Source organism: Rutilus rutilus (assembly GCF_951802725.1).
Source record: "Rutilus rutilus genome assembly, chromosome: 12".
NCBI lineage: Eukaryota > Metazoa > Chordata > Actinopteri > Cypriniformes > Leuciscidae > Rutilus > Rutilus rutilus.
The window spans coordinates 4,427,023-4,454,230 of record NC_140217.1 but is presented as its reverse complement, the minus strand read 5'-3'; the positions used below and the strand labels follow the sequence as shown (position 1 = coordinate 4,454,230).

Here is a 27,208-nt window from a genome sequence, read left to right as displayed (position 1 = left end):
TGGAGACTTTGCAAGAACAAGCATTTATTTTGAAGTATTCATAAAGTTATAAGTTTAAAGGGGTGGTATAATGCCCTTTTCGCAAGATGTAAAATAAGTCTTTGATGTCCCCAGAGTGTGTATGTGAAGTTTTAGCTTAAAATACCCCACAGATATTTTTATATAGCATGTTAAAGTTGTCACTTTTTGAGGGTGAGAAAAAAAAACGCACCGTTTTTGTGTCTGTCCCTTTAAATGCAAATGAGCTGCTGCTCCCGGCACAGGGGGTGGAGTTTTTCAAAAACTTTTACTTTCAAACCGGAGTCAGATAAAGATGGAGAGACTCAAGAAGAAGTGACAACCTGTTTCAGAAGCAACAGGACATTTCTGAATGGTTAGTTGATGAATTTATGTAGCTTATGTGCTTCTAGTCATTGATTAGCATATTCTGTCATGATAATCTATAAATCGTGCTATGGGGGCGGGGTTTATGTAAATTTTAGGATTAGTGATGTCACTAACCCGGGAGGAATGTGGTGTAGTCTCTATCAGCCGTTTGTTGTAGTCCTTAAAAAGCGATTTCTTTAAAAGAAAATATCTCCCTTTGCTTTGAACTTTGAGCGTTATAACATTTGCAGATGTAGTTTATGCTCAAACAGCAACATTACACACTAACTAAAGTTAGAAAAGTGAAAATCATAATCAACCACCCCTTTAAATGTTCTCCATCTCAGTGGGTGTAGAGCTTTAAAGGGTTAGTTTAAAGTTTAACTGCTTTATTTAAATTGTTTCCCCTTTTACATGATCATTATCCTTCCACGCTCTGACTCTTAGAATTAAATGGGCTATTTTTTTATTTTTTTTTGCTACTACAAAATGTAAACAAAAGAAGGATCTGCAGAGCTGTAGGTGCTACACTCTTAGAAAAAAGTATCAGTGGGGTTCTATATAGAACTCTAGGGTTCTTGACTCAATTCTAAAGAACACTTTATGCCAAAAAGGTTCTATATAAGGAGAAATTGTGTAATAATTTAATGTTTAATGGGTTATATACATTTTTTCCAAGTGAAAATGTGTTTATGAGCTGTTTAGCCTAATAAAAATAAAAAAGTAATTAAAATTAAAGACAAATTAAAACTAAATCCATAAAATGATGCCATGATCGGAACCGCAAAGGTTCTATACAGGTAGTCAAGCAAAATGCCACACGCAACACTCGTTCTTCTGTTGTTTAGGAATAATACTAGGCTACCTGCAATATCTGCACTTCAGGTCATGGTAGGCTACACATCTTTTTTTGCTGTGAAATCTTTACAGATTTTAATGAAGTAAACAAAAATACATTTTAGATTGTTAGCATTTCAAGATGAACACTTACTGGACTGAAGCAGTTTAGTTTTTCTTGGTTATCTTTAGAAAAAAGAAAAAAAACACGTTCAAATGTTTGAATCAAATAATATGATTCAACAGGCTTTTGAGAAACCTTTATTTGTTCGTCTCTCAATCATTAATGCATTGCTTTGCAGTAGGCCCCTATATGTCTTGAGGAGACCCGTTCCATGTAAATAAACCATTTATTAGGCTCCTGATATGACAAAGTGCAGAGAAAAGAGAGAAAATGGCTGAACTGAATTCAGTGATTCGTCCAGCAGAAAACTGGACTCGGCCACTACAGCAAAGCATTCTCTATAGGAGTGACGTGAAGCATCAAACTCCTCCACGCTCTCAGAGTTAAGACAACAGAAGAAGCCGCTCAGCAGAAATCCAGAAGGTTTAACTCAGATTTCCCATAATTCCACTCGACAGGATCCTCACTTGAAAACTCTGCAGTCTTTACCCCTTCCATCTGACCCGCCCGACGACTCACTCTGCCAGCCCTGCAAAACAATACTTTCACAATACCGCCGGACTTTTATTCTTGCCATGGCGTTATATAATTCCGGGAATTACTGACAGGCAAGGATATGCTAAATCCTCTTCTGCTCTTCCTGAAAGTGGATGAGACAGACTCTGCGAGCAGCGGCTCTCTTTTCCGCCTCCTGACTTGGTCGGTAATCCCGATACGCACTGTCTGCATTTTTACTGTATGTGTTTAAGCGCATTTGCAGAGCATTTATCTCCCCAATGTAAACCAATTTGGCTATAAGGGCTTCGGGGCGAGCTCACCGCGGAAGGAAAGAAAGGAAAACTCAAACGTAGCAGAAGCGCTGTGGGGGGTGGTGTGACGTAGAGAGAGAGAGAAAAAGACACGGCGAAAGAAAAGAAGAAAAGAAGCAGAACGGCACAGGAGAAAAGAGAATCTTGTCCAGAGGCGATGCTTCCCATTTGTGCAATAAAAACCACAAAGCCGCCAAAACCTGAATCACTGAACTGTTGAATCGCAGAAATCTTTACAGTCATCGTTATCATCGTTATCCTCTAATCCAGCGGTACGTCCCTGGCCAGACATACTTTTCAAGTTTCAGTGAGGCGTCTACTGTGAAACATCTGCACTTACAGTTTTTTTTCCCACTGCTTGTAATCTAAAAACTAAATTTTCTCTTCAGAAACCACCATGATGCCCTCGACGTCGAGTTTAGCTCCAACCTTCATCAAACTCTGCCTGTGGCTTTCTAGTAACCTTCACTCTTAAAAAAAAAAAAGCAGTGGATTTGTGAATATCACAATGATAAATAACTGATAAAATCTCTGAATGTCACAAAATAAACGCTCAAATATCCACCAATTAAATTACATCAAGTATTTTCATGAAAAGAAATTAGTATAGGACATACTTGGATATTTTGATTGAAATTGAGCACAAATATTGAGAATGGAGAAAGTATACTGATCAGTTTCAATAACTACAATTGTTATTCATTCCATATCAATATTCTTCATTTTGAACCACAATTTAAAGGTATAGTTCATCCAAAAATTTTAATTATCCCATAATTTACTCACCCTCAATCCATCCTAGGTGTATATGACTTTCTTCTGAAGTGAAGCGATGCATTTTTTAAGGAAAATATCCATATTTATAACTTTAGTAATCATCTTTTGTAACACTAAATGTCTTTACTATTGCTTTTAATCAATTGAATGCATATTTGCTGAATAAAAGTATTCTTTTAAAAAAAATGTAACCTTACTGATCCCAAAAGTAGCGTATCGTATGTCTCCATGTTACATTATTAAATCAATGTTTTTTTGAATACATTTCTTTATCCAGGTCAGAATTAGAGTTAGGGTTCATTACAGCAGTGGACCCGGAAAGACAACAATATAATGAGAAAAGGACGAGTTCCCATCCTTGATGACTAATGCAAATGAAGAATGTAAAATGTGCGCAAAACCAAGGACAGACAAATATTTACATTACACTGGAGCTGATGGTGTCATGTGTCATTAAGTCCAGTTAAAGCCTTTCCAACCAAAGTCATCATTCAGGGCAGAGAAAACGAGCAGTGCTCATCTCATACCGACAGACAAGCAAGGAACACGCTTTCAGTGAACCTGTGATGTACTGATTCATTTTAGTTTAATGAATTTGTAAGGCATTCAATTATACAAAATGATACAGATATGAAGAGATGCATTCAAATCCTCATTCAGGCTTCATGAAGCTGCATTGCTTCTATACTGACTGCAAATATTCACGCTTCATTTAAACAGTGAAGAATGATTGAAAGTTATTTGTTTATTAAAGGTGAAGTGTGTAATTTTAGTGCCACTATCTTCACCAAAAGTTATTGCAAAGAATTAAGCCCAATTTCAAATAGTTTCTCGTTGTCTGCCACTGGTTGGACAAACAAATCAACCTATTAATGTCTTTTAGTCATTTTTACATGTTAATTTGATTTAAACATCAAAAATAAAGATTAACTCAACACACAATCTCAAGAACGATCAGATGTAAACATTAATGAAATACATCATACTACAGTCTTCTTGTAGACACCCAAACACCTGATGGACAATGATCAAATTCTGTGGATGTTTCTGTGGTCACAGATTCTGCGCCGGCCCGTTCATAACTCGCCTACGACTGAACCGTTTGCAGCTCAGAAACACACACAGCTGAATTTCAGTCATCGTGTTTCCTGGTGAGTTTTGGTGAGTTTTTGGCTGTGAGCCGTTCCACCTCTCTCATAAAGCGCAGACACATTTCATCCTGCCACGGCAGAGATACACACTGAACTGACACAGGGAGACCTACACCATCCTTCACTGCCTGAAAACACACACACACACACACACACACACATTTGCATCCCATGACATATTACTGATATTATACGATGGGTTTGACTTTGTAATGCAAAAGTAATGCAAATGCAAAAATGCTAAACTTTTAATTTTGCTTAACTTTTTTTTGTTATTTATTAAAATAGCAGCCAATTAAAGTAAAACAATCTACCTAATTATTGCTTCCCCCCTGCCTGGACACAAATTATTGTTGACAATAAATAATGTGGTCTGTGCAATTACATTTGTTCACTAAGGTCGTTCCTACATTGTCCATTCAACCTGCAAACATTTTAAATTAATTATTAATATTATTTCCCCATGTTATAATGTGTGATATATTTCAAAGCATACCAAAACTAACGTAAAACTACCAGAGTTATCAAATTAACTTATTCAAATTAAATGAATCCCAAACATACTGTGACAAGGTTGAAATAATGGAGTGTATAAGAGTTAGTAAGAAAAACAAAAAAACACTCTCTCAACATATATTTGGAATACTGGGAATACTGGGGGTAATAGTTTTTTAAAAATGGGCTTATTTTCTGTATTGAAATTAGACATAAAAAATAAATTCTCCATATAAGGGCAAAATGTACACAGTCCAAATAGTCCCATATATGGCTTTCCTATTGGTTACTGGAGTTAAGTAGAGCTTTACATATATCACATGTCTGTTTTATAAAAGTACTGATCCCAGTCCTGATTCTGTATTTGTAATCGTGACTATACTGCCGCCTTGTGGTTGTCAGGCATACAACTCACAATTTATCAACACTTTAAGGTTGACAAAAACAGCCTATGGATTTAATGCAACTTAACTTCAGTGGTCTTGCACTGTGAAAACCTACCTCAACGAAGAGTTTGTCCCACACGTCTCCATAGACACCCGTATACTGACTGAGCTGTGCCTCGTCCTCTTCCGTCACTGTAGACACGGTCACGGTCCCGGCTGGGAAGTTCAGCAGGTTGTACAGGGATGTGTAGCTGAGAGCACCTTCAGGAGTGGAGAAAAATTACTGCATCTAGGTGACTGTTGAAGGCCTTATGTAATGCTGAAATCATGACTGTCGAGTTAATAAGTAACTTTAAACCGCAGACACCTACTGCATAATATCAAACAGACATTGGATCACAATCTACATCAGCCTTTTTGTTAAAGTCACCATGAAATCAAAATTGACCATTCTTATTTCTAATGGAATATTGCAGTATTTGTTATAAATGATATATCTGTGCACATAATTAGGTGAAAATCAAGCTTTTAATGTTGTTTATGTGTCTATGTGGTGTTTTTAATATGCTTTAAGACCAGCCATGTGCACATTCATAAGTCAACACCATTGCTGAGTATTTTCTCCTTAAAACTGCAGTGAACCAAAGACAGCCTCAAAAACACGGCTTGAAATCACTGGTGTTTCTGACATCACAAACTACCTTGTAACCAATCAGGTCAACGAGTGGATCTCTGAGCTGGTGTGAGTGAGTGGAGGCGGGTCATTTGCATATTCATAGAACAGATACGCTGTTCTATGAATATGCAAATGACCCCGCCTTCACTCACTCTGACTTACTGAGTCAAGCTATTTTAAGACATGAAGAATTTTTTTTCAAGGAATAAAACTTTAAATATGTAATTTTGGTGATCAAAGATGAGTTTTAAGGGATACAATTACTGACTACAGGGGGACTTTAACCAAAATAACTTTCCCTTCCTCTTGCAGGATCTCTTCTCCTCTCTGAGGATGAGGGCGGGGCAACCTGTCACTCACATGAGATCCACCAATAGCAAACCACAACCATCCAATCAATTCCTCACGGAAAAAATCAAGCCCCGCCCACATTTGTTCTTGTTCCAGAAGCCGTTTCACTCGGGTATACGACACAATAGGGAAGAAAAGTCTATCAAAACTTGTTTCAGGCTGACTTTAAGTAAATCATGAAACAGGAAACACTTTTGCTAGTCACAATTAAATTAACTAGCAATAATAAGGGAATTGAAAACTAAAAGCAATGAGACATGGGATGTGGCACAGTGATTAACAACACAAATTAAATTTCACTTCATGACAAAAAGGTTGCCGACCCCAGGTTTACAGGCACAAAGATAATGTAATAGTAATGTAAATGTGAGGTAAGTACTGGTGATACGGCCGCTGTAATGTAAATTGAAGGCTGGTCCAAGCATAGGGCACAACAAAACGTCCACATTCAGTCTCCTCCACTCTGCTATCACCTCATCAATGTATTCCTACAGATGAGAAAAACGAAAAACCTCAAAATACATACAATCATGTCAGAATAAGAATCACTTTTATACACAGCATGTGCCAGGAAAATGAATTTGCTCATCTGCAGGGAGGCACTGTCAATGTTGGGGGTAACGAATTACAAGTAACGCGAGTTATGTAATCGGATTACTTTTTTCAAGTAACGAATTACTTTTAATTTTACAACAAAATATCTAAGTTACTTTTTCAAATAAGTAACAGGTTTCTTTGTTTTCCCATGTATTGACTGACAGCTCTCCTGTCCCTGGGATTATGGTGCGTTCAAGTCCTCCTGGGAAGTTCGTATTTATGAGATGGGAAGTCGTGTTTACGACGGTATGTGCGTTCAAGTCACTTTCGTCGGAGTAAGATGGCGGTGTATTTTCTCTTAATTAATTACACAAAAATACAGCAAGGTTCTTAAACTCTACTTCTAGAAAATGAAGAACAAAGAAATGTGCATCAGGTGTTTTGCTTTTTTATGTTTTTAATTAATTTATGAAGCCATTGTAAACTTTATCATTACATATTATATTGTTATATTATAATGGCATCATATTCTGTGCACTGTGCAGGCAATTAGCTTACTTCGCTGTAAATAGAAATATCACTGCTAAACACCTTTAAATATTGTGGTATTCCGTCATAAACATCACATGCGTTTCTTTTTTGTTTTTAATGCTGAAGTAAGAGTTGAACTTTCTTCTTCTTCCGGGTCCAGAATCGCAGCACAGCTGAAAGGTTTGTTTGAGTTGCTGTACAGACGTGAATTTGCATTTCCTTCAGCCTGAGGCTTATTCACTTTTGGTGGGAAAGGTCTTTTACATTTGCCAAGAATAGATTTTTTTTCATTTTTTAAATAATTTTTATTTATTTATAAAAAAACAAAGAAGCAAACCCAGCCCAGGTGTAATATTTTGTTACTCCCTAAAAAAAGTGACTAATTGCATTAACTAGATGTACCGCATAGCGGTACAAAATATGACCGCCGCTCAGGCCTGCACGGGCTTTCCACAAAAATAAATGACGTGGAGCAATTTGGCTGTATTGCGTGTTTATGTATATACCTAAAAAAAGTAGTAGTATGTGCATGTCTGTCTGTGTGTGTGTGTATGTGTGTGTGTTTGTGTGTGCGCATGTGTGTTTGTGTGTGTGTGTCTGTGCATGTGGATTTGTATGTGTGTGTATGGGTGTGTGTCTGTGCGTGTGGATGTCAGTGTGTGTGCATGCTTGCGTTTGTTTGTATTCCTGCATGTGTGTGTGTGACAGTATCATCCTAAACCAGCAACCCTTCGCTCAACAGCACCATCTACAGGCCGATGAGTGTACAGTCACTAAATGTGCACATAAATGAATTTATTTTATACCCCCCCCATGGATGAAATTCTACAAAACTTAGCATACCCCCAGAGGATGTCAAGTTAATCATACACATGAAATATGGTGCAGTTCTGAACATCTCCACTGAAGATAGGGGCGATTAAAGCAGAATAATATTGCATTTTCATTTTTTATGGGAGGGGCGCAAATCACAAATGAGTGATTATGGGCTAGGTTGATGTGGGCCCTTAAGACCAACATACCATAAAAATTTCTTCATCCTCGGTGCCACGGTTCAGGTAGTTATTTAGGAAAAACTTCATTTTTTGGGTTTGGGGGGGCCCAGCGCGGGGGGGGAGTGGCCCCCAGGGACCAAACGAAATTTTTCCGTAAAAGTCTAGTGGGGCTACATGCTCACCAAATTTCATGTTCCCCGGTGTTTCGGTGTCCCTGGTATCGTTGACGGAAAATTCAGTAGATTGACGAAAAAAAAAAAAAAAAAAAACTTTGACAATCCCTATATGACCGCTTTCGCTAGCTATGCTAGCGGCGGTCATAATTAGTTACTTTTTATAGACAGTAATGTGTTATGTTACGTAAACATTACTGTCTATAAAAAGTGACTAATTAATGCATTTAGTCACTTTTTTAGGGAGTAACACAATATTGTATTACTCTTAAAAGTCTTCTTTTCCCAAAATGAAATGAGGACACATAATAATCTTTTTTTTTTTTTTCAGGATGGCATTTAAATGTTTCCTAGCAGGGATTATAAATGATTCCAGGAATGAAAATGAACAAACAATGTGATAATTCAGTAATAGGCTTCTATTACACTGTGATAATCATCTCTACAATCTCAGTGGTGTTGATGAAAGACCACGTAATATTAATAAAATCAAAATAATAAAATTCTACCTCAACATTTACATGATGTCTCCATAATTCTGCTATAGACCTTGCAAGAGAAAAAAAAAGCTATTAAAGGAATGGTATCATTTCAATTCTGCTCAGTTCTATTGTGAAATATTATTACAATTTAAAACAGCTGTTTTCTACGTGAATATATGTTAAAATGTAATTTATTCCTGTGATCAAAGCTGAATTTTCAGCATCATTACTCCAGTCTTCAGTGTCACATGATCCTTCAGAAATCATTCTAATATGATGATTTGATGCTCAAGAAACATTTATGATTATTATCAATGTTGAAAACATTTCAGATTATTGTAGAAAACATGGTAGATTTTTGTCAGGATTCTTTAATGCATAGAAAGTTCAAAAATTCACAGTTTGTAATAATGTAGAGGTCTTTACTGTCTTTACTGTTTAATCGTAACTTAAATTACACTCAAGAACACAAGATTTATCAGCATAATTATATTCATTATGCAAATTAATATTAACAAAAAATGTCTGTAGCTTACCCAACTCCAACACTTGTTTTCAGGCTTGCAGACAACCGCGGATACTGGAGAAAGTAATCCAAACATAAAGAGTTATTATACATATAGAGTTATAAAACATATTAGCTTGAGTAAAACAGATTGCTTAATTACAGTAGATGCAAATGAGAAACAGAAACAACATTTACAAACTCACAACAGGCTTCAGAACAACAGAGAGTAACTTCTTTATGAAGCCTGGGATCCGCAACAGGGCGGCCTGATCCCGGATACACGGATCAATGGGGCCTGACTTCCTGAAATCACACACATATGAATACAAACATAATGTGTGATTACTATGAATCTACAGCGTCTTTAATGAGGCCAGAAACACTGGAATAGTGACGTGTGAATGTGCTGATACCAGACGTACAGATGACTGTAGAACGTTCTGCCTCCATCAGCCATGACCCCTTTAAAAACAAACTCAAAGAAGACTTCGTAGAGCCGTAGAGGTGGGAAAGGAACCAGCTGAAATGTGAACAACACACTCAAATTTGGAATTTCTTAAGAACTAATCCATTTAAATTATATTAAGCCTTTAAGTTCTGCATAATTAAGGGCGTGGCCACTTGAGTGACAGGTGGATTGCCGCTGTTGTCACTACTAGCCGTTTGTCTGCTGTCTGTTAGCGTCACGTCACCTCAGATAATCCGCCTCTTTGTCCATTTTTCGGTTATCCACTTTGGGCATCAAAAATGCTCTTCAGAAACCTACGGGTGACGCCATGAACACTACGTCCATATTTTTTTTACAGTCTATTTTGATAATAAAATAATCTGACGATTATTGCTTCAATTAGCAATGTTTTTTTGTTTTATTAATTTCTATTATCTGTGCAAAGTCTTGTTTTGCCTTGGACATTTGGATTTGTGGACATTTCTGAGCATTTATTTTCCCAGTTTATCATTTCTGTGTTGTGACACGCGGACTGTTAATCTGTTTATGACTGCTTGTTGACCTTCCTCTGTTTGCTGTCACTCTCTGTTCCTGATGGTTAGCTGACTGTCCTGTCCTTGGCTGGTTGCTGACCCTTGACTGTTTGTTTGATTCTACTGTCTTCAGCTGAATCATCTGGAACATGGATCTCAACCCAAGCTCGTCTGAGTCTGCGTTACAGCTTCCCATTTTTAAACAGAAATTAAAATGACTAAATTAAAAAATGATGAACAAAAGCAAAAAAAAAAGCTAACTTGTACAAGGAATTTATTAACATTTATTCTTTATTAAAAAATCTATTAATTTTAACCCATTATTTAAAATTAAAAAAATATTTCACATCCTGCCCAATGTTGTCCTCCAAACAGTGTGTGATATAATGGATATAAAAACAAATATACATACAGAAACACACTCATTTGAACATAGTTATTAATTATTACATTCATACAACAACAATAGTTCCTGCTCTCATAAAAATACAATTACTGGTGTTACATGTGGAATTTGAAAACTACATTTAAATTCACAAGATAGCTATATGTATATTTTAGTCATAATTATTATTTATTTTAGATCTTAAAAGCCATTCAGACTCACAGTCTTTGTCCAGCAAAAAATGGGTGATCTGTATTTTACAAATACATAACTATTTGTTGCGTGTTAATGGTTTGAAAAGGGCATATCCTTTGCTTGCCAACAAACTGCCGATGGCTAATATAAGAACTATTAATGTAGTGTAGTTGTGTACCGTGTGACCCGCTCTCTCCAGCAGGGCTTTAGTCTCCCTGAAGGCCCTGGCCATGCTTGGAGACGGCTGCTGGAAACCATCGTTCTCATAATAACCAATCCTCAGGGGCTCTGAGCTCTCATACACCTGTTTCATAAGAGGAAAGTATCATAGATTCTGTATTTCACCTATAATTGACCCATAAACAAGCATTTGATGTGCTATATTTATACAGGACCTTTTGGTTGAATGGTATAGGAGGAACAGTGGGATCCAATGTGAACATGTCTTGGCAAAGCAGTGCCCGCATAAACAGAGCCACGCTCTCGGCGTCTCTTGCCAAAGGGCCAATAGAGGACAACACTGTAATCCAGCACATAGATTATGTCTTATATTTATTTACAGTTCAAAACTAGACCAGCAGTTTGATAAACCTGATCTTACCTGACTTCTGGCCTTTGACAGAAGAACTGATTTCTTGACCACTAAACAAGGATGATATAAAAAATAAAGCAAATCAAAGAACAAGAAAAAACAAGTAGATTATATGCACAACATCTCAACAAAAGAGCTACAGGTGAATCTCACAAAAAAAATGTAAATCCAAAATCAAAAGAAAGAAATAAGAAATGCTATTATGACAATATTTACAGAAATTGAGCACATTTACTGTGACTTTTGTGTCCCTCATTAACATATAAACGTTTTTATTTTCAGATATGTTATTATAGGCATTTAGCCCTGTGTTACCAAATTCCCCTTTTTATATTAGTAAATACGCTCATTTTAATTATGAAAAAAAACATATGCAAGCAAATTCTAGTATTTTTTTTCTTTCTTTTTAGATTTTTTTTTAGATATTAATAGATATAATGCATTATTCAAAATACTTGAAGTTGTTTTCCTATGTTATGCATCCACCCTGTTGCCATTATAACTATCCCTTAATGACCATAATCATACTCTTGATTATGAGATTATGTGTTCTTAATCATAATTTACACACAAAAAATTATGACGACATCATCATCACTATGAAGTGACACCTGTACGCTGTAAATGTGTTAACATGTTTTTTCAAATGTTGTTAGATTTGTCTCTTAAATGATCAACTCTGTTGCCTTGATTTTCTATAGTAAACAATATGGCAAATATGGGCATTAAATTATATTTATATTAACACCTTTTAGTGTCATGACCTTGAGCACAAGGCTAGTAATGGCTCAACATCATGAAATGTTAACCCTGTTACTGTTTAAACATAGCAAAATCTCAACAACATACATTAATTTACCTTGAGGTGGCACAAGGCATTTTATAAAACACTTATTTGTCTGACAGAATCTTTAAAAGCTTTGTTGTCATTTACTGTAGCAAGAACTGCTGTGAACCCTTTGCTTTGGAAAATGAAACTTTTCCTCACCATATACAGTCTCCTCACACAAATGTGACCAAAGACACATACGAACCTTAGCCTCTTCGATGTGGGCTTAAATCCACAAATCCCACAGAAGGCTGATGGGATACGAATGCTCCCTGCAATATCAGCGCCAAAGCCCAGGATAGATCCGCCTCCTCCGATCAGAGCTCCCTCTCCTCCAGATGAACCGCCAGGCGTCTTCTTGAGGTTGCAGGGGTTCAAGGTTTGCCCATAAATGGGGTTACTGCACTCATAACTACAGTACATACAAATACAAAGGGGTTGGGTTGGTTACAATTGAATAGGGGTGTAACAATATATCGTGTCACAATATATCGCAATACAAAAATGCAACAATAGTGACAATAAGTATTGTGTATAGTTCACCCAAAATGAAAATTACTATGTGAGAAAAAATTCAAGTTTACAGCTTTTTAGTGTCAGTACTACATTAAACTACTATATATAATGTTGAATATAATGTATAATAATGCAATGGAGGATCATGTGAGGGTCCTGATAATGCCAAATGTCGTATGTTACCAGTAAAAAAGTATTATTTTTGATATCTAGTCAGTGACAGAGTGCAAGCATATTCGTCTAAAATAATTCTGTTTTTTCAGCTTCAGAATCATGAATATTTGTATTCTGGTGTCACTATTGTCCTGTGCATCGGGTTATCAGCACCAAGTCCAAGCCTATTCATTTCCACCCCCAATATACTGTATAACCAAATTTAGCATTTTATTCAACAGTAAAACATTTTTTTAAACCTTTTACCTTATGTCTTGGAGTATCGCAATAATATCGTATCCCTACAATTGAACTAATCGAAAAAATCTCAGTGGATACAAAGGTACAAAATCGCTTTCCAGAACCTTCACTCTCTCAGTTCCTCTGTGGTAGAACAAGCTTTCAGCCTCTACCTGATTTCCTGAGACCATCACAACCTTCAAGAGACAACTGAAGACACATTCTCACTTCTGCTCTAGTTTCTGTACTACTCTAGCTGACCCCTGAAACTTGACTTTTGTCTAATTTCAACTCTCATAAAATGTTTAATGATTGTGGAGCCCCAGGTGTTTATGACTGAAGATAAACCACTCTTTTACTTATTTTGCTTAAACTTATCTTGAACTTATTGAAAATCATGGTTCAGCATAAGTTAAGCCTTACATATCACACATTTCCCATGTAATTACAGCCCATAATGCCATAATACCATAATTTTAACAGATGCTAATAAGACCTGTCATTTGAAGAGCTCTTTTGTGAATTCTCTGTTATGAATACTGAGGTCTGCAGGAGAGAAATGAAGTACTAGTATATTAGACTAGTCCTTTTAGAAACAGCATACTAGCTTTTTTTTTTTTTAAAAAAGGCTGAAATAGTACCAAATAAATTGCTTTGCGAGGTGAAAAGTTCAATTTCATGAAGAAAGGTCACTGCAAAATGAAAATAAAAATGAGACATTACCTTCATTAAGAAAAAATGAAAGAATGAAAAAAAAAAAAAAAACTCATCTTTAGGAGCATTATTATTATTTTTATTTTATTTTATTTTTGCATTGTGACAATGTTGTGACATGCACACCCCGCCCCATTAATAATGTCAGAAAAATACAATTTAACTTTATTGACTAAGCTCCAGTAAAGGAGTTGCTAACTGCACGGTCTCTTCATACTCTCTCATTGGCTTAAGATTCATTCCCATGGCTCGTCTTGCTCTGCAAATCATCTGATATCAGCAGGTTTTCCCCACAGGAATGATGTGCAGTGTTTACTCACCTGTGAAGGCCTTGTGGTATGTTGGTCTTGATGAACGGGATGGCGCCCTGTTTCTTTAGCACTGTAACCACCACACTGTCCTTGTCCGCAGGCTGATCCAACTTACCCACAACACCACATGAAGAATCATGACCCTGCACACGCAAACAGGAAGTTACGTACACCACAAACAGGAAGTCACCTGTCTTCACCTGCGTAATCCTCTGTTCTCTTATATTGACCTTATATCCAACGTTGTCCTTGATGCTGATCGGCACTCCATACAGAAGACCTTTCTTCTGAGTGTTGATTTCTGTCAGTTGCTCCACAGACTCCATTAAGATCTCAGTGCTGCAGTTCAGATTCTTGTTCACTTCCAGAGCCTTTGAAGTGTGACATTACACATCTCAGTTTGTGATAACAAGTGTTTTAATTCAAACAGACCTCAACAATAAGCACTGATAATGGCTTAATGTTTGCATTATTTTTTCTGCTGCTTTTCTGCACTTTTTTCTATCATCCCAAAGTAAAAAAAATATATAATACAAAAATATATATAATTTTTTTTATTATTATTATATATATATATATATATATATATATATATATATATATATATATATATATATATATATATATATATATATATAAAAGATAATTGCAACTTTTTATCTCCCAATTGCTAGTTTACATCTCGCAATTCTGACATCTTTTCTCAAAATTGTGAGCTATAAACTCGCACATGCAAAAGTGTGATCGCAAATCACACAGCAATACAGTAAAGCATAAAATACCCACAGTCTCTGAAACACAATAGTAAAGAAATACATTTAAAACAGTTCTGGCAAATTGTTTAAAATCGAAACAGAAGTCGGGTAAGAGTTTCTGAGTCTTTTGGACCTGAATCTGGGCATGGAGTTCCAACGGCCTGAGGGAAGCATAGCTTAAACTGGCAGGACAAGGGATGGCTAGGGCCAGCTGCAATAGATTGGGCCTTCTTTGCCACTCTGTTGGAGTAGATGTGGGAGAGAGAGGGGAAGTTGATGCCTACAATCTTGCTACATTCTCACAATTCTGACTTTATAACTCATAATTGCGACTATATCACGCAATTGTGAAAAAAAAGTCGTCGTCAGAATTGTGAGATAAAAAGCCGCAATTACCTGTCACAGTGTCTGGTTGTGTTTCCCTGGGGTTTACTAGAGGTCCTCGTTCTCACGGTGTCATTCACATTAGACTACATTTCCCAGCATTCTGTTCTGTCAATTATCTGATTATTGCACTCAGCTGGTTCCCATCACCTTGTTAGTTCTGTGTGTATATATGCCCTGTCTGTGTTAGTGTTTGTTACGGAGTCCTTGTTATGTCTCACACTTCTTGGTTTGTTCCTGCTTGTTCCTTGTGTTCATCGTTCTCGTTTAGATTGCTTGTATGGTATTTGACACTTGCCTGGACTGGATTACGTTTCACGGATTACCCAATAAATATCTGACTGCACTTGGATCTACTGTCTCCCTCATGTGTGTCGTGACAGAAGGACTCCGTCACAATGAATAGATCCAGCAGTTCGGGATTCCGTAACCCTTCTCCTGTGTATGGGGAAGGAAGGGGACCACAGAGAGGGGGTTCGCAGGTCGGGGAGGAAGCGCCTCGACTAAACATTTTTCAATGTTTTGCCTTATGGGCCCAGCAGACTGAGGAAGCAGCAGCGGCTAAGGCTTCAGCGAACTCGTCCATCAGAAATGGTGAGTCGTTTCTGGGGACTCGTCTGGCGAAGTTCTCCGGAACTCGGGGAGGTTGCAGGGGAGGAGGTGGTCGACAAATTCCACAACACCGTCCTCCGCCTTGCCATTCTTCTGATCCGGAGCCGCCGGACTGGTCTAGTACAAGATCCTCGCCGCTGGTTCCGCCCAGCACAAGATCCTCACTGCTGGTTTCGTCCAGCTCAAGGTCCTCACCGCTGGTCCTGTCCAGTTCAAAGTCCTCGCCGCTGGTCTCGTCTAGTACTGAGGCTGCACCTCGCCATCAAGGACGAAGGAGGAGGAGAAGGGCCTCTTATCTCCCCAACGCCCCGGTGGTCGTCCCTGTGCAGCATGCGGTCATTTCAGAGGCCGTCCCTGTGCAGCGTGCGGTCATTTTGGAGGCCGTCCCTGTGCAGCATGCAGTCATTTCAGAGGCCGTCCCTGTGCAGCGTGCGGTCGTTTTGGAGGCCGTCCCTGTACAGCATGCGGTTGTTTCAGAAGCCGTCCCAGTGCAGTCCGCTGTTATCCCAGAGACCATCCCAGAACTACCCGTTATCTCTCCTGCCACGGTCAAGAAGGTAGTCTTTCTTTTCTACTCATTGACGGTGTTACATGCTCTGAGGAGGTTCAAGATGGCCGCCGCCAAGCCTGTTCACGTCACGCCTGCCGAGCCTGTGTCCCCTGACAAGATGGCCGCCTTCAAGCCTGTGTCTGTTCCTGAGCCGGTGGTGTCTGTTCCTGAGCCTGAGCCGGTGGTGCCAGTTCCAGTGCCTGAGCCGTTGGTGCCAGTTCCGGTAGTGCCAGTTCCGGTGGTGCCAGTTCCAGTGGTGCCAGTTCCAGTGCCTGAGCCGGTGGTTCCAGTGCCTGAGCCGGTGGTGCCAGTTCCAGTGCCTGAGCCGGTGGTGCCAGTTCCAGTGCCTGAGCCGGTGGTGCCAATTCCAGTGTCGGAGCCGGTGGTGCCAGTTCCAGTGCCAGTTCCGGTGGTGCCAGTTCCAGTGCCAGTTCCAGTGCCTGAGCCGTTGGTGCCAGTTCCAGTGCCAGTTCCGGTGGTGCCAGTTCCAGTGCCTGAGTCGGTGGTGCCAGTTCCAGTGCCTGAGTCGGTGGTGCCAGTTCCAGTGCCTGAGTCGGTGGTGCCAGTTCCAGTGCCTGAGTCGGTGGTGCCAGTTCCAGTGCCTGAGCCGGTGGTGTCTGTTCCTGAGCCGGTGGTGTCTGTTCCGGTGCCCTGGCCGCCCGAGGGGTCGTCTCCGCCCTGGCCGCCCGAGGGAAGTTCTCCGCCCTGGCCGCCCGAGGGAAGTTCTCCGCCGTGGCCGCCCGAGGGAAGTTCTCCGCCGTGGCCGCCCGAGGGAAGTTCTCCGCCGTGGCCGCCCGAGGGAAAGTCTCCGCCCTGGCCGCCCGAGGGAAGTTCTCCGCCCTGGCCGCCCGAGGGAAGGTCTCCGCCCTGGCCGCCCGAGGGAAGGTCTCCGCCCTGGCCGCCCGAGGGAAAGTCTCCGCCCTGGCCGCCCGAGGGAAAGTCTCCGCCCTGGCCGCCCGAGGGAAAGTCTCCGCCCTGGCCGCCCGAGGGAAAGTCTCCGCCCTGGCCGCCCGAGGGGTCTTCACCGCCCTGGCCGCCCGAGGGGTCTTCACCGCCGTGGCCGCCCGAGGGGTCTTCACCGCCGTGGCCGCCCGAGGGGTCTTCACCGCCGTGGCCGCCCGAATGGTCTTCACCGCCGTGGCCGCCCGAGTGGTCGTCTGCTTCGCCTGGGCCGCCCGATGAGCTGTCTGCTTCGTCCTGGCCGCCGGCTAAGCCGTCACCCCCTGTTCCTGTTCCCCTGCATGGTCCTGGCCCTCCCATCCCTCCCTCGGATTTTTCACGTTCCACCTTCCTCTTGGACTCCACTTGTATTGTCTTGTTTGCTGTCATGGAGCGTCTGGTAGCCGCTCCGTAGAGGGGAGGTTCTGTCACAGTGTCTGGTTGTGTTTCCCTGGGGTTTACTAGAGGTCCTCGTTCTCACGGTGTCATTCACATTAGACTACATTTCCCAGCATTCTGTTCTGTCAATTATCTGATTATTGCACTCAGCTGGTTCCCATCACCTTGTTAGTTCTGTGTGTATATATGCCCTGTCTGTGTTAGTGTTTGTTACGGAGTCCTTGTTATGTCTCACACTTCTTGGTTTGTTCCTGCTTGTTCCTTGTGTTCATCGTTCTCGTTTAGATTGCTTGTATGGTATTTGACACTTGCCTGGACTGGATTACGTTTCACGGATTACCCAATAAATATCTGACTGCACTTGGATCTACTGTCTCCCTCATGTGTGTCGTGACATTACCTTTATACATTTTTTATTCTGTGGTGGAAACAAGCTTCCATATATTCTATATATATATATATATATTAGGGCTGGGAAAAAATTAATCGCGATTAATCGGATCCAAAATAAAAGTTTGTGTTTGCATAATATATGTGTGTGTACTGTGTATAATTATTTTGTATATATAAATACACACATATGCATGTATATATTTAAGATTTTTATTTATTTATATATAAATTATTTATATTTATATATATAATATAAATTATGTATACATTTATATACAGTATATACATGCAAATATTTCTAAAATAAATACATGCATATGTGTGTATTTATATATACAAAATAATTATACACAGTACACACACATATAATATGCAAACACAAACTTTTATTTTGGATGCGATTAATCGCGATTAATTTTTTCCCAGCCCTAATATATATATACAGTGCAATGCATAAGTGAATACACCCATGCTAAAGTTGACTAAAAAGAGGAATAAAAAATCATATTTTGGAAATTGAACTTAATGCCTTAATTTAAAAAATTTGGAAAAATCCAACCTTTAAGGACACCAATTTTCTTTGTGAATGAATAATGTATCATAAATAAATAAATGTTCTTCCTTAAAATACATGGTGCATAAGTGAGTACACCCCTATGTTAAATTCCCATAGAGGCAGGCAGATTTTTATTTTTAAGTATTTAAAAAAAAAAAATTTTTAGGATACTATGCATCCTGATAAAGTTCCCTTGGCCTTTGGAATTAAAATAGCCCCACATCATCACATAGCCTTCACCATACCTAGAGATTGGCATGGTTTTATTTCAGTTAGCCTAAAAGCTAGTTTGATTTGCATTGAGAGATGATCTTATGGAAAGTACCCCATGCCAATCTCTAAGTATGGTGAAGGCTATGTGATGATGTGGGGCTATTTTAATTCCAAAGGCCAAGGGAACTTTATCAGGATGCATAGTATCCTAAATTTTTAAAAATAAAAATACTTAAAAATAAAAATCTGCCTGCCTCTATGGGAATTTAACATAGGGGTGTACTCACTTATGCACCATGAATTTTAAGGAAGAACATTTATTTATTTACGATACATTATTCATTCACAAAGAAAATTGGTGTCCTTAAAGGTTGGATTTTTCCAAATTTTTTAAATTAAGGCATTAAGTTCAATTTCCAAAATATGATTTTTTATTCCTCTTTTTAGTCAACTTTAGCATGGGTGTATTCACTTATGCATTGCACTGTATATATATATATATATATATATATATATATATATATATATATATATATATATATATATATATATATTCTTTGTTTTTGTGTTTTTTTTTTTACCACATAAGTATACACTACTGGTCAAAAGGTTTAGATCGGTAAGATTTTTTATGTTTTTAAAAGAAGTCTCTTCTGCTCACCAAGGCTGCATTTATTTGATAAAAAACAATAAAAAAAAAACAGTAATATTGTGAAATATTATGACAATTTAAAATGACTGTTTTCTATTTTAATATATTTTAAAATGCAATCTATTCCACAGATGAAAGCTGAATTTTCAGCATCATTACTCCAGTCTTCAGTGTCACATGATCCTTCAGAAATCATTCTAATATGCTGATTTTATGCTCTAAAAATATTCATTATTATTATCAATGTTGAAAACAGTTGTGTACAATTTTTTTTCTAAATTCTTTGATGAATAGAAAGTTCAAAAGAACAGCATTTATTTTAAAATAGAATATTTTCTAACATTATAAATGTCTTTACTGTCACTTTTGATCAGTTTAAGTCCTCCTTGATGAATAAAAGTATTGATTTATTTTTTTTCTTTCCCCCAAAAATAAAAATAAAATTCTTACTGACCCCAAACTTTTGAAGGGTAGTGTTTATTGTTACAAAAGCTTTCCATTTCAGATAAATGCTGTTCTTTTGAACTTTCTATTCATCATAGCATCAAAGTTTTCAACATTGAAAATAATCATAAAAGTTTCTTGAGCATCAAATCATCATATTAGAATGATTTCTGAAGGATCATGTGACACTGAAGACTGGAGTAATGATGCTGAAAATTCAGCTTTGATCACAGGAATAAATTACATTTTAACATATATTCACGTAGAAAACAGCTGTTTTAAATTGTACTAATATTTCACAATATGACTGTTTTTGTTTGTATTTTTAATCAAATAAATGCAGCCTTGGTGAGCAGAAGATACTTCTTTTAAAAACATTAAAAATCTTACAGATCTAAAACTTTTGACCGGTAGTGTATATGCACGCAGATATATGATTTCAATCATGAAAACTCTCTGAATAGTTTTAGCATGTTACTGAATATGGCAATGTTAATGTATTTGGTCTTGGCGGACTCGATTCTCCTGCTGATATTGCTGCTGCTGCACAGTAAGTATGGACTTGCTACTAATAATAGATACACAGACAAGCTGCTATGAGAATGTAAGATATGCTGCTGCTGCATAAGCAGACATACGCAAATCCCATAGCAGATCTGGGCAGGTGGAGCTGGGGAGGTGGAGGGGTTCAGACTAGCCTACAGCGAACACTGAACCAGGCTATTTAAATGTTGAGCAAGCAATCTCATTGGCTGCAGAATCAGCAGAGACAGAGTCCTGCACGCGGGCCACTGCTAATATTTGATGTAACAGGTAGATTAATATTTACATTGTCATTTGCAGTGCAGGTGCGGGCCGGGAATCAACAGGCACGACGGACTGCGGGTCCAATAGCTCAGACTATTTCAACTCAATCCGGTACCCTCTTATAGGCAGGAAATATAAGATCGGCACTCTATAAGGTATTATAACGGTCCCGTGCTGGTTTGTGTTCACACTCTCTGTTAGTCTGAAGAAGGCTATGTTCTTTTCATTTATAGAGACTGTAATTTACAAGCGTCTTCATAGCCTGTGATTTATGCACATTTGTTCAAAATAGCCTGTATGGGCAGATTGTTCATATGATCCAGGCAAAAGTTTAGTATTTTTTACACGACGGATAAACGCTCTTATCTTTTTTCTGTTAATTATTACTATGTTGGGCTGCATGTCTATTTTTCTTAAATGCATCAACTCAGAATGCCTAATGTTGGATTGATTTCCCACATTATGACCAAATCAATTCAAATTAATTATTTTCCATGTACTATAACTGCAATGTTATATTTTTAGAAATTAGAACTTTTCTTTCTTGAAGAGACATATTTATTTACTTATTTAATGAGATTTATAATTCGAGTAAAAATTTTAACTATTAGTAAATGGCATCTAGAAAAGACAGCAAAAGTATTAAAAGTTAAAAAAAGTTATTTGTAAACCTCTGAAGCTGGGAATAAACTCATAAATCCCATGAAGAGTTATCGACAGGTAAAATATGGCCGCAGTCACAACCTTTTCCATGTAAGCATGTAGAACAGCATCCGGCTGCAGGGATCCGTCCTCGAGTTTCCCGGTGAGCTCCGACAAAGACAGAGATACTATTGAACTGCTCTCAAAGTCTGGGTTCTGGAAAGATGCAAGAAACAAACATCAGATGTTTACATATTCACCTAGGGGAGACTGGGGCTAGTTGTCACAGTGGCTTGATCTCACTAACTTGAGGAAAAAATCCAGTTACACAAATGCTTATATTCTCTAGAGGTGGTTTTCTGTGTTGGTTTCCAAACATTTAGTCAAAAATATATAGGGAAAGTTTTCCAGTATCATAGCATTTTTTGTAATATAATATCTGTTAAGATGAACACCAAACTCACATACATTAGGTCAAAAGTCAACAATATAGTGAAGATAAATTAAGGGTTGTTCTCCATAAAAGTCAGATGGGGGAAAGTTTTAATTGTATTAATTTATTTAAATTCTATGGATTTATGGATTGATTACTTAATTTAATAAATAATTTAATTGTATTTAATTTGCTTTAAATGTATTAATTATTATATCATAGAAAAAACAATGGATTTTTGTCACGCTTCCACTTTTACAGTAACATAAATTTTGCTAAAAAAATTCTATTCAGCAGTGGCAGGTTCAGCTGTGACAACTTACACAATATAGTGACAACATGATCATTTCAGAGTTTCAAAAGCCGTGAGAACCATGACTTCTAAATGCATGACATGCATATTCATAAACACTTACGCTATACATAATGCATATTTCATTAATAATTGATGCATGTTAGATTTTTATTACCTGTATTTTAAATTGTTGCACCGCTTGTTCAGCCCGTTGAAGTGATTCATCACGTCTCTTCTGTGCGTTTAGTATTTTCTTCTGAATCTTCTGGTTATTTCTCCATTTCCAGAAGAGAATTAACGCACCTGTACCGCAAACTATGGCTGCAAACATCGGCGTCCAGTTAATATTCATATCTGAGGTAAGTTGTTGCAAATTAAAACTCTCCATAACTGTTGCTCAATGTTGTTGTGACCTGTTGAGACAGTGTGTAGTCTGTCTCTAGGTCTGTAAGAACCAGAGGCGGCCTTAGCCTACTTATGTTTCACCCGTTTCAATTGAAACAGGCCCCGCCCTCCAACAGACCAGCAAAATCCCATTCATTTTCGCTGTAGGATATTGATTTTCAGCCATAATGTCTAAACCATCCAAGTTAGATTGACCACGAGCTACGAGGTTGTGAAACGAACGTGTCTGCTCCTATAAAAGCCACAAGGTATAAAAATCAACCTTGTTATTTGCGATCTTCTGGAGAAATACTACACTACCCATAATTCTAGGCAAAACACTGATGTCTCTCTTACCACGGTCGACCTCGCGCCTCGGTTACCATGGCGACGTTTACCGCCTCCGCGAGCGGTGATCGGTAGTTTAGGGCTGCGTCCGAAATCGCGTACTATGTGAGTAGGTACTACATTTAAATTACGGTCACATCAGCGCGAAAATTTAAAGAGCCCGTTCCACTGACTGCAATGTTTTTAGTTCTTCTTTCCGCTTTCGCTGCGTTTTTATGTCGTTCGTGCTCACAATTCAGAGTCGTCGGTCAGTTGCTCGCACACACACACACCTGTGAACAATGACAGATGTTGATTTTTGGTAAGGAAAAAGTAATTTATTTGCTTGTGATATTACCATCAATGAATAAACATGAATGAATCAATAGTATGCGTGTGTTTATCTCTGTTGATTCATTCATGGATGGCAATATCACAGTGTGTGTGTGTGTATATATGTATGTACTATGTAATATATATATATATATATACACACACACAAACACACAGTGAACAGTAGAGTAACACACTGAGGTCAGATACACACACACACACATTCATATACATGTGTATGTATGAAGACTTCAGACGTAAAAGAAAAAAAATTCTTCTAAAATGAGCATTTTTATAAAGCTTGTATTATTTAGGTTCAGTAATTTCACTTTAATGACAATTAATAGGTCCTTTTCATTGCCATTAAAGTGAAATAACTGAACATAAACATACAAGCTTGATAAAAATAATCAAACTAGAAGAAAATTTCAGATGGCACTTAGAGGCTTTTACATCTTAAGTATTCATATATGTGTGTATGTGTATATATATATATATATATATATTACATACACACACACATAAGAAATGGATCATATACATATAATACATACATACATATTATATTTATAAATAATCCAACACAGAAAACAAGTATCTTGTCGATTCAAATTGTATTATAAAATAAACTATAAACACGTTTACAGATTGTGAGCCCGGAGCTGACCTCCACCCCGACCTCCGACTTTCACGGTAGTCCATCCAGTCACTGATTGCAACCATGGGTGGAAAAAATAGGACATCGAGGAGCTGGTGTTCTAGCTACATATCACATATTCGAGCTTTTTTTTTTTTTTTACAAATTATTTACTTTAAATTTGGGTAGGAAAAATTTAAGTGGAAATCCAAAAATTACCCAGGGTGTAAAGTCCTCATCTTGTACACATGCTTTTAAAGAAACAGATTTTGATTTTAAAGTGATGCCCAACAAATGAGATTGTTAGTAAGAAAGTCCCTTTAGATCTTTTAGAAGGTTACCTTACTGAAGCTGCTGAAGTTCATTTTCTTCCCTCAAGATGACACTTTAATTTAAAAAAAAGTTTTAAAACTTTTGCTTTTGGTGGTGCTTTAAGCTCTATTATACTACTTTGTGCCAAAGTTTTGTGATTTTGTTTTAAGCTTTGTATTCTGTATCCATTTAAAAGTTAAATAATATACAAAAATAAAGCATTTTAAAGGTGTCTGGAGTGTGGGTATTTCTCTTCAGTGTGGCACTCATATTTTTCAGATGTACCTGCAATTTGCTTGTTTCAAAAAACATCTGTAATCTGCCACTAAATAAGTGCACACACAACACCCTTTAAAAATATGAATTACTCAATGCCACATATTAAACACTTTACAACTGACAATCTAACTAAATCCCTGGGAATTAAGTGTTTTGTAATAAAACTTGCTAAAACAGCATTACAAAATGAACTTGTATGAAAGTTGTTGAGGTGCGGATCTTAAACTAGGTGACAACCGTTACAGATTGTTCAGGCAGAACAATAAATCACTTGGTCCTTGATCATAAAGTTTTTTACTGTTGTCTTTGCTTCATACATCAGTATGAGTGTGGTTCTATAAATGAACAATAATAACAATAATGAATATACAGTATACAATGAGGCAGAAACAGTACTGAACAAAATAAAAGTAATGCAATAGCATAAAGATAAGGACATATTATAGAGTCCAGCAGCTGTGCATTTACCTCAGGTTTATACACATATTAACTTTAAATAAACTATCACCTAATATTACATCACATAATATTCAAAAGGTAACATTCGAAGTCTAATTCAGCGTGTTTTAGGCTGAACTGAATGTGCGATCGAGCTTGTGTGCATTGACTACCTCAAAGGAATAAACAAACTTTTTAGAAATGCAATATAATGTAGCAGCAACTAAATCTACCAAAATATACGTGAAAGAGAATTTAACTACTTACTTTTAAGATGTACGCACACAGTATGAGCAAAAATCTGCAAGAAATCGGACCAAATCAGCACGGAGATCACTACAAAACTGCCGCGACATTTAGCAACATTACATGTCTCGGCATGAACACATTTTGATTGACATTCAGTTCTCCCGATCTAAACCAATGAAATTACAGGAATGACAGTCAGGTGATTCAGAAATAATATAAAGTGCAACAAATTAAATGTCCAGCAGAGGGCACCAGCGTCATTAAAGCTTAGCCTTTTGTACAGCCGCCCCCAAATTTGTTTAACAAATTTGTAAATACAGAAAAGGCTCATTAATCTTTGTTGGTGTCATCAGGTAGGGCAGGCAGTTTAATCAGACGAGCCACAGGTCTTGTGTAACTTTTGTCTTTGACATTCACTACAGCTGTGCGGACTCGTCCATCTTGTCCAGGAATTACTTTGGCTACAGTACCTATTTGCCATAGGGCTCTGGGTGCTTGCTGGTCCACAATCATCACAACTTCACCAGTTTGAAGGTTTTCTGATTCTCCTTGCCATTTTTGTCGTCGTTGCAATTCTGGGAGGTAATGCCGTATGAAACATTTCCAGAAGTTTTCAGTTAGAATCTGGCTGTGACGCCATCTCCTACGACTGAGCATTTCTGATTCCGGATAGACAACTTGTGGTAAGGCAGAATTTGGACGTCCCATGAGGAGGGAATTAGGTGTCACTGGGTCTATATCTGCTATGTCTGAGGAAACATATCCCAATGGTCTGGAGTTTAATATTCCCTCTATTTCCACAAGTACCGTGTTCAGTACTTCTTCTGGAACAGATTGAGAACCAAGAGAGGTACGTAGTGCTGTCTTGATAGACCTAACCTTTCTCTCCCACGATCCACCAAAATGCGGTGCATTTGGTGGGTTTAGACGGAAATTAATCTGTTGAGAAGCCAGATTCACTTTCAAGGTTGGGTGAAGTGCATTGAAGGCATTCTGAAGTTCTGTAATACCTCCTTTGAAATTTGTGCCATTATCAGAGAGCACTTCATATGGTTTCCCTCTGCGAGCTATGAACCTTCTTAACGACCTAAGAAAGGAGTCTGTGTCAATGCTCGATAGAAGTTCAATATGAACAGCTTTGGTAGTAAGGCACTTGTACAGTATTCCCCAACGTTTTTCACATCTGCGTCCAAGCTTAACCTGGAAGGGGCCAAAACAGTCAATGCCTGTCGAATAGAAAGCTGGACGAAACAGTCTAAGGTTGGACTGGGGGAGATCCGCCATCATGGGAATTTCTGGTTTCCCTCGCCATTTCTTACACTCAAAGCAACTGCGCTGGTGTCTTTTTACTGCCTCTCTGCCTCTTATGATCCAATATTTCCGTCTCAGTTCTGCGAACACGCGTTCAGGTCCAGGATGTAACTGTAGGTTGTTGTAATGTTGAATCAGAAGCTTTACAAGAGGGTGAGCAGGATCTAAGACAATAGGGTGGAGAGTGTTTGCGTCCAAGTGCTTACATCTGCGGAGGCGTCCACCTACTCTGACTAATTTGGCTTTGTGATCATACTCTGGGGCTAGAGTTAGAAGACGACTAGAGCGAGATACAGGTTTACCTAACTGGAGTTGGGCTGTTTCTTCTGGGAAGCTTTCAACTTGAGCACGTCTCAGAAGTTCCTGTTCAGCTTGTGTATAGTCGTCAGCAGAGAGTTCACTTTCGTCTGCCGCCCCATGAAGGTAAATAGCAGTAGCCTTAATCAGATCTTGAAGTGAATTGTATTGAGAGATATCTGGAATATCAGTTTGGCTGGAGGATAGCGCTCCACAGAAAGTAGAACTGCGGTGTTCTTGGATATCATCGACTGCAGCATCAAGTGGCTGTTTGGGCCAAATACTAACTGGTTGAGTTAAGAACTGTGGACCTTGATTCCAGCGGCTTTGTGTTGTGAGTTTAGAGAGAGTGAGTCCTCTGGTAATGTCGTCTGCTGGGTTCAACTCTGAATTGACATAACGCCAGGCTTTTGGGTCTGTAAGGTCTTGTATCTCAGCCACACGCGTTCCGAC

At 38.3% G+C, this 27,208-nt stretch overlaps 1 protein-coding gene across 1 annotated transcript; it reads right to left on the bottom strand.

The window, feature by feature from the left end:
• Nucleotides 1-3,349: 3,349 nt before the first annotated feature.
• On the bottom strand, nucleotides 3,350-22,634 carry LOC311301050 (fatty-acid amide hydrolase 1-like). Its single transcript, XM_084425885.1, has 15 exons — nucleotides 22,364-22,634; nucleotides 21,563-21,676; nucleotides 14,345-14,485; nucleotides 14,124-14,257; nucleotides 12,386-12,592; nucleotides 11,361-11,401; nucleotides 11,155-11,279; nucleotides 10,938-11,063; nucleotides 9,621-9,718; nucleotides 9,402-9,501; nucleotides 9,227-9,270; nucleotides 8,718-8,757; nucleotides 6,352-6,460; nucleotides 5,061-5,206; nucleotides 3,350-4,192 (listed from the first exon to the last, which is right to left on the bottom strand). The coding sequence occupies exons 1-15, from the start codon at nucleotides 22,574-22,576 to the stop codon at nucleotides 4,046-4,048; spliced, it is 1,785 nt and encodes a 594-aa protein (XP_084282011.1). The 5' UTR covers nucleotides 22,577-22,634; the 3' UTR covers nucleotides 3,350-4,045.
• Between the last annotated feature and the right edge of the window lie 4,574 nt (nucleotides 22,635-27,208).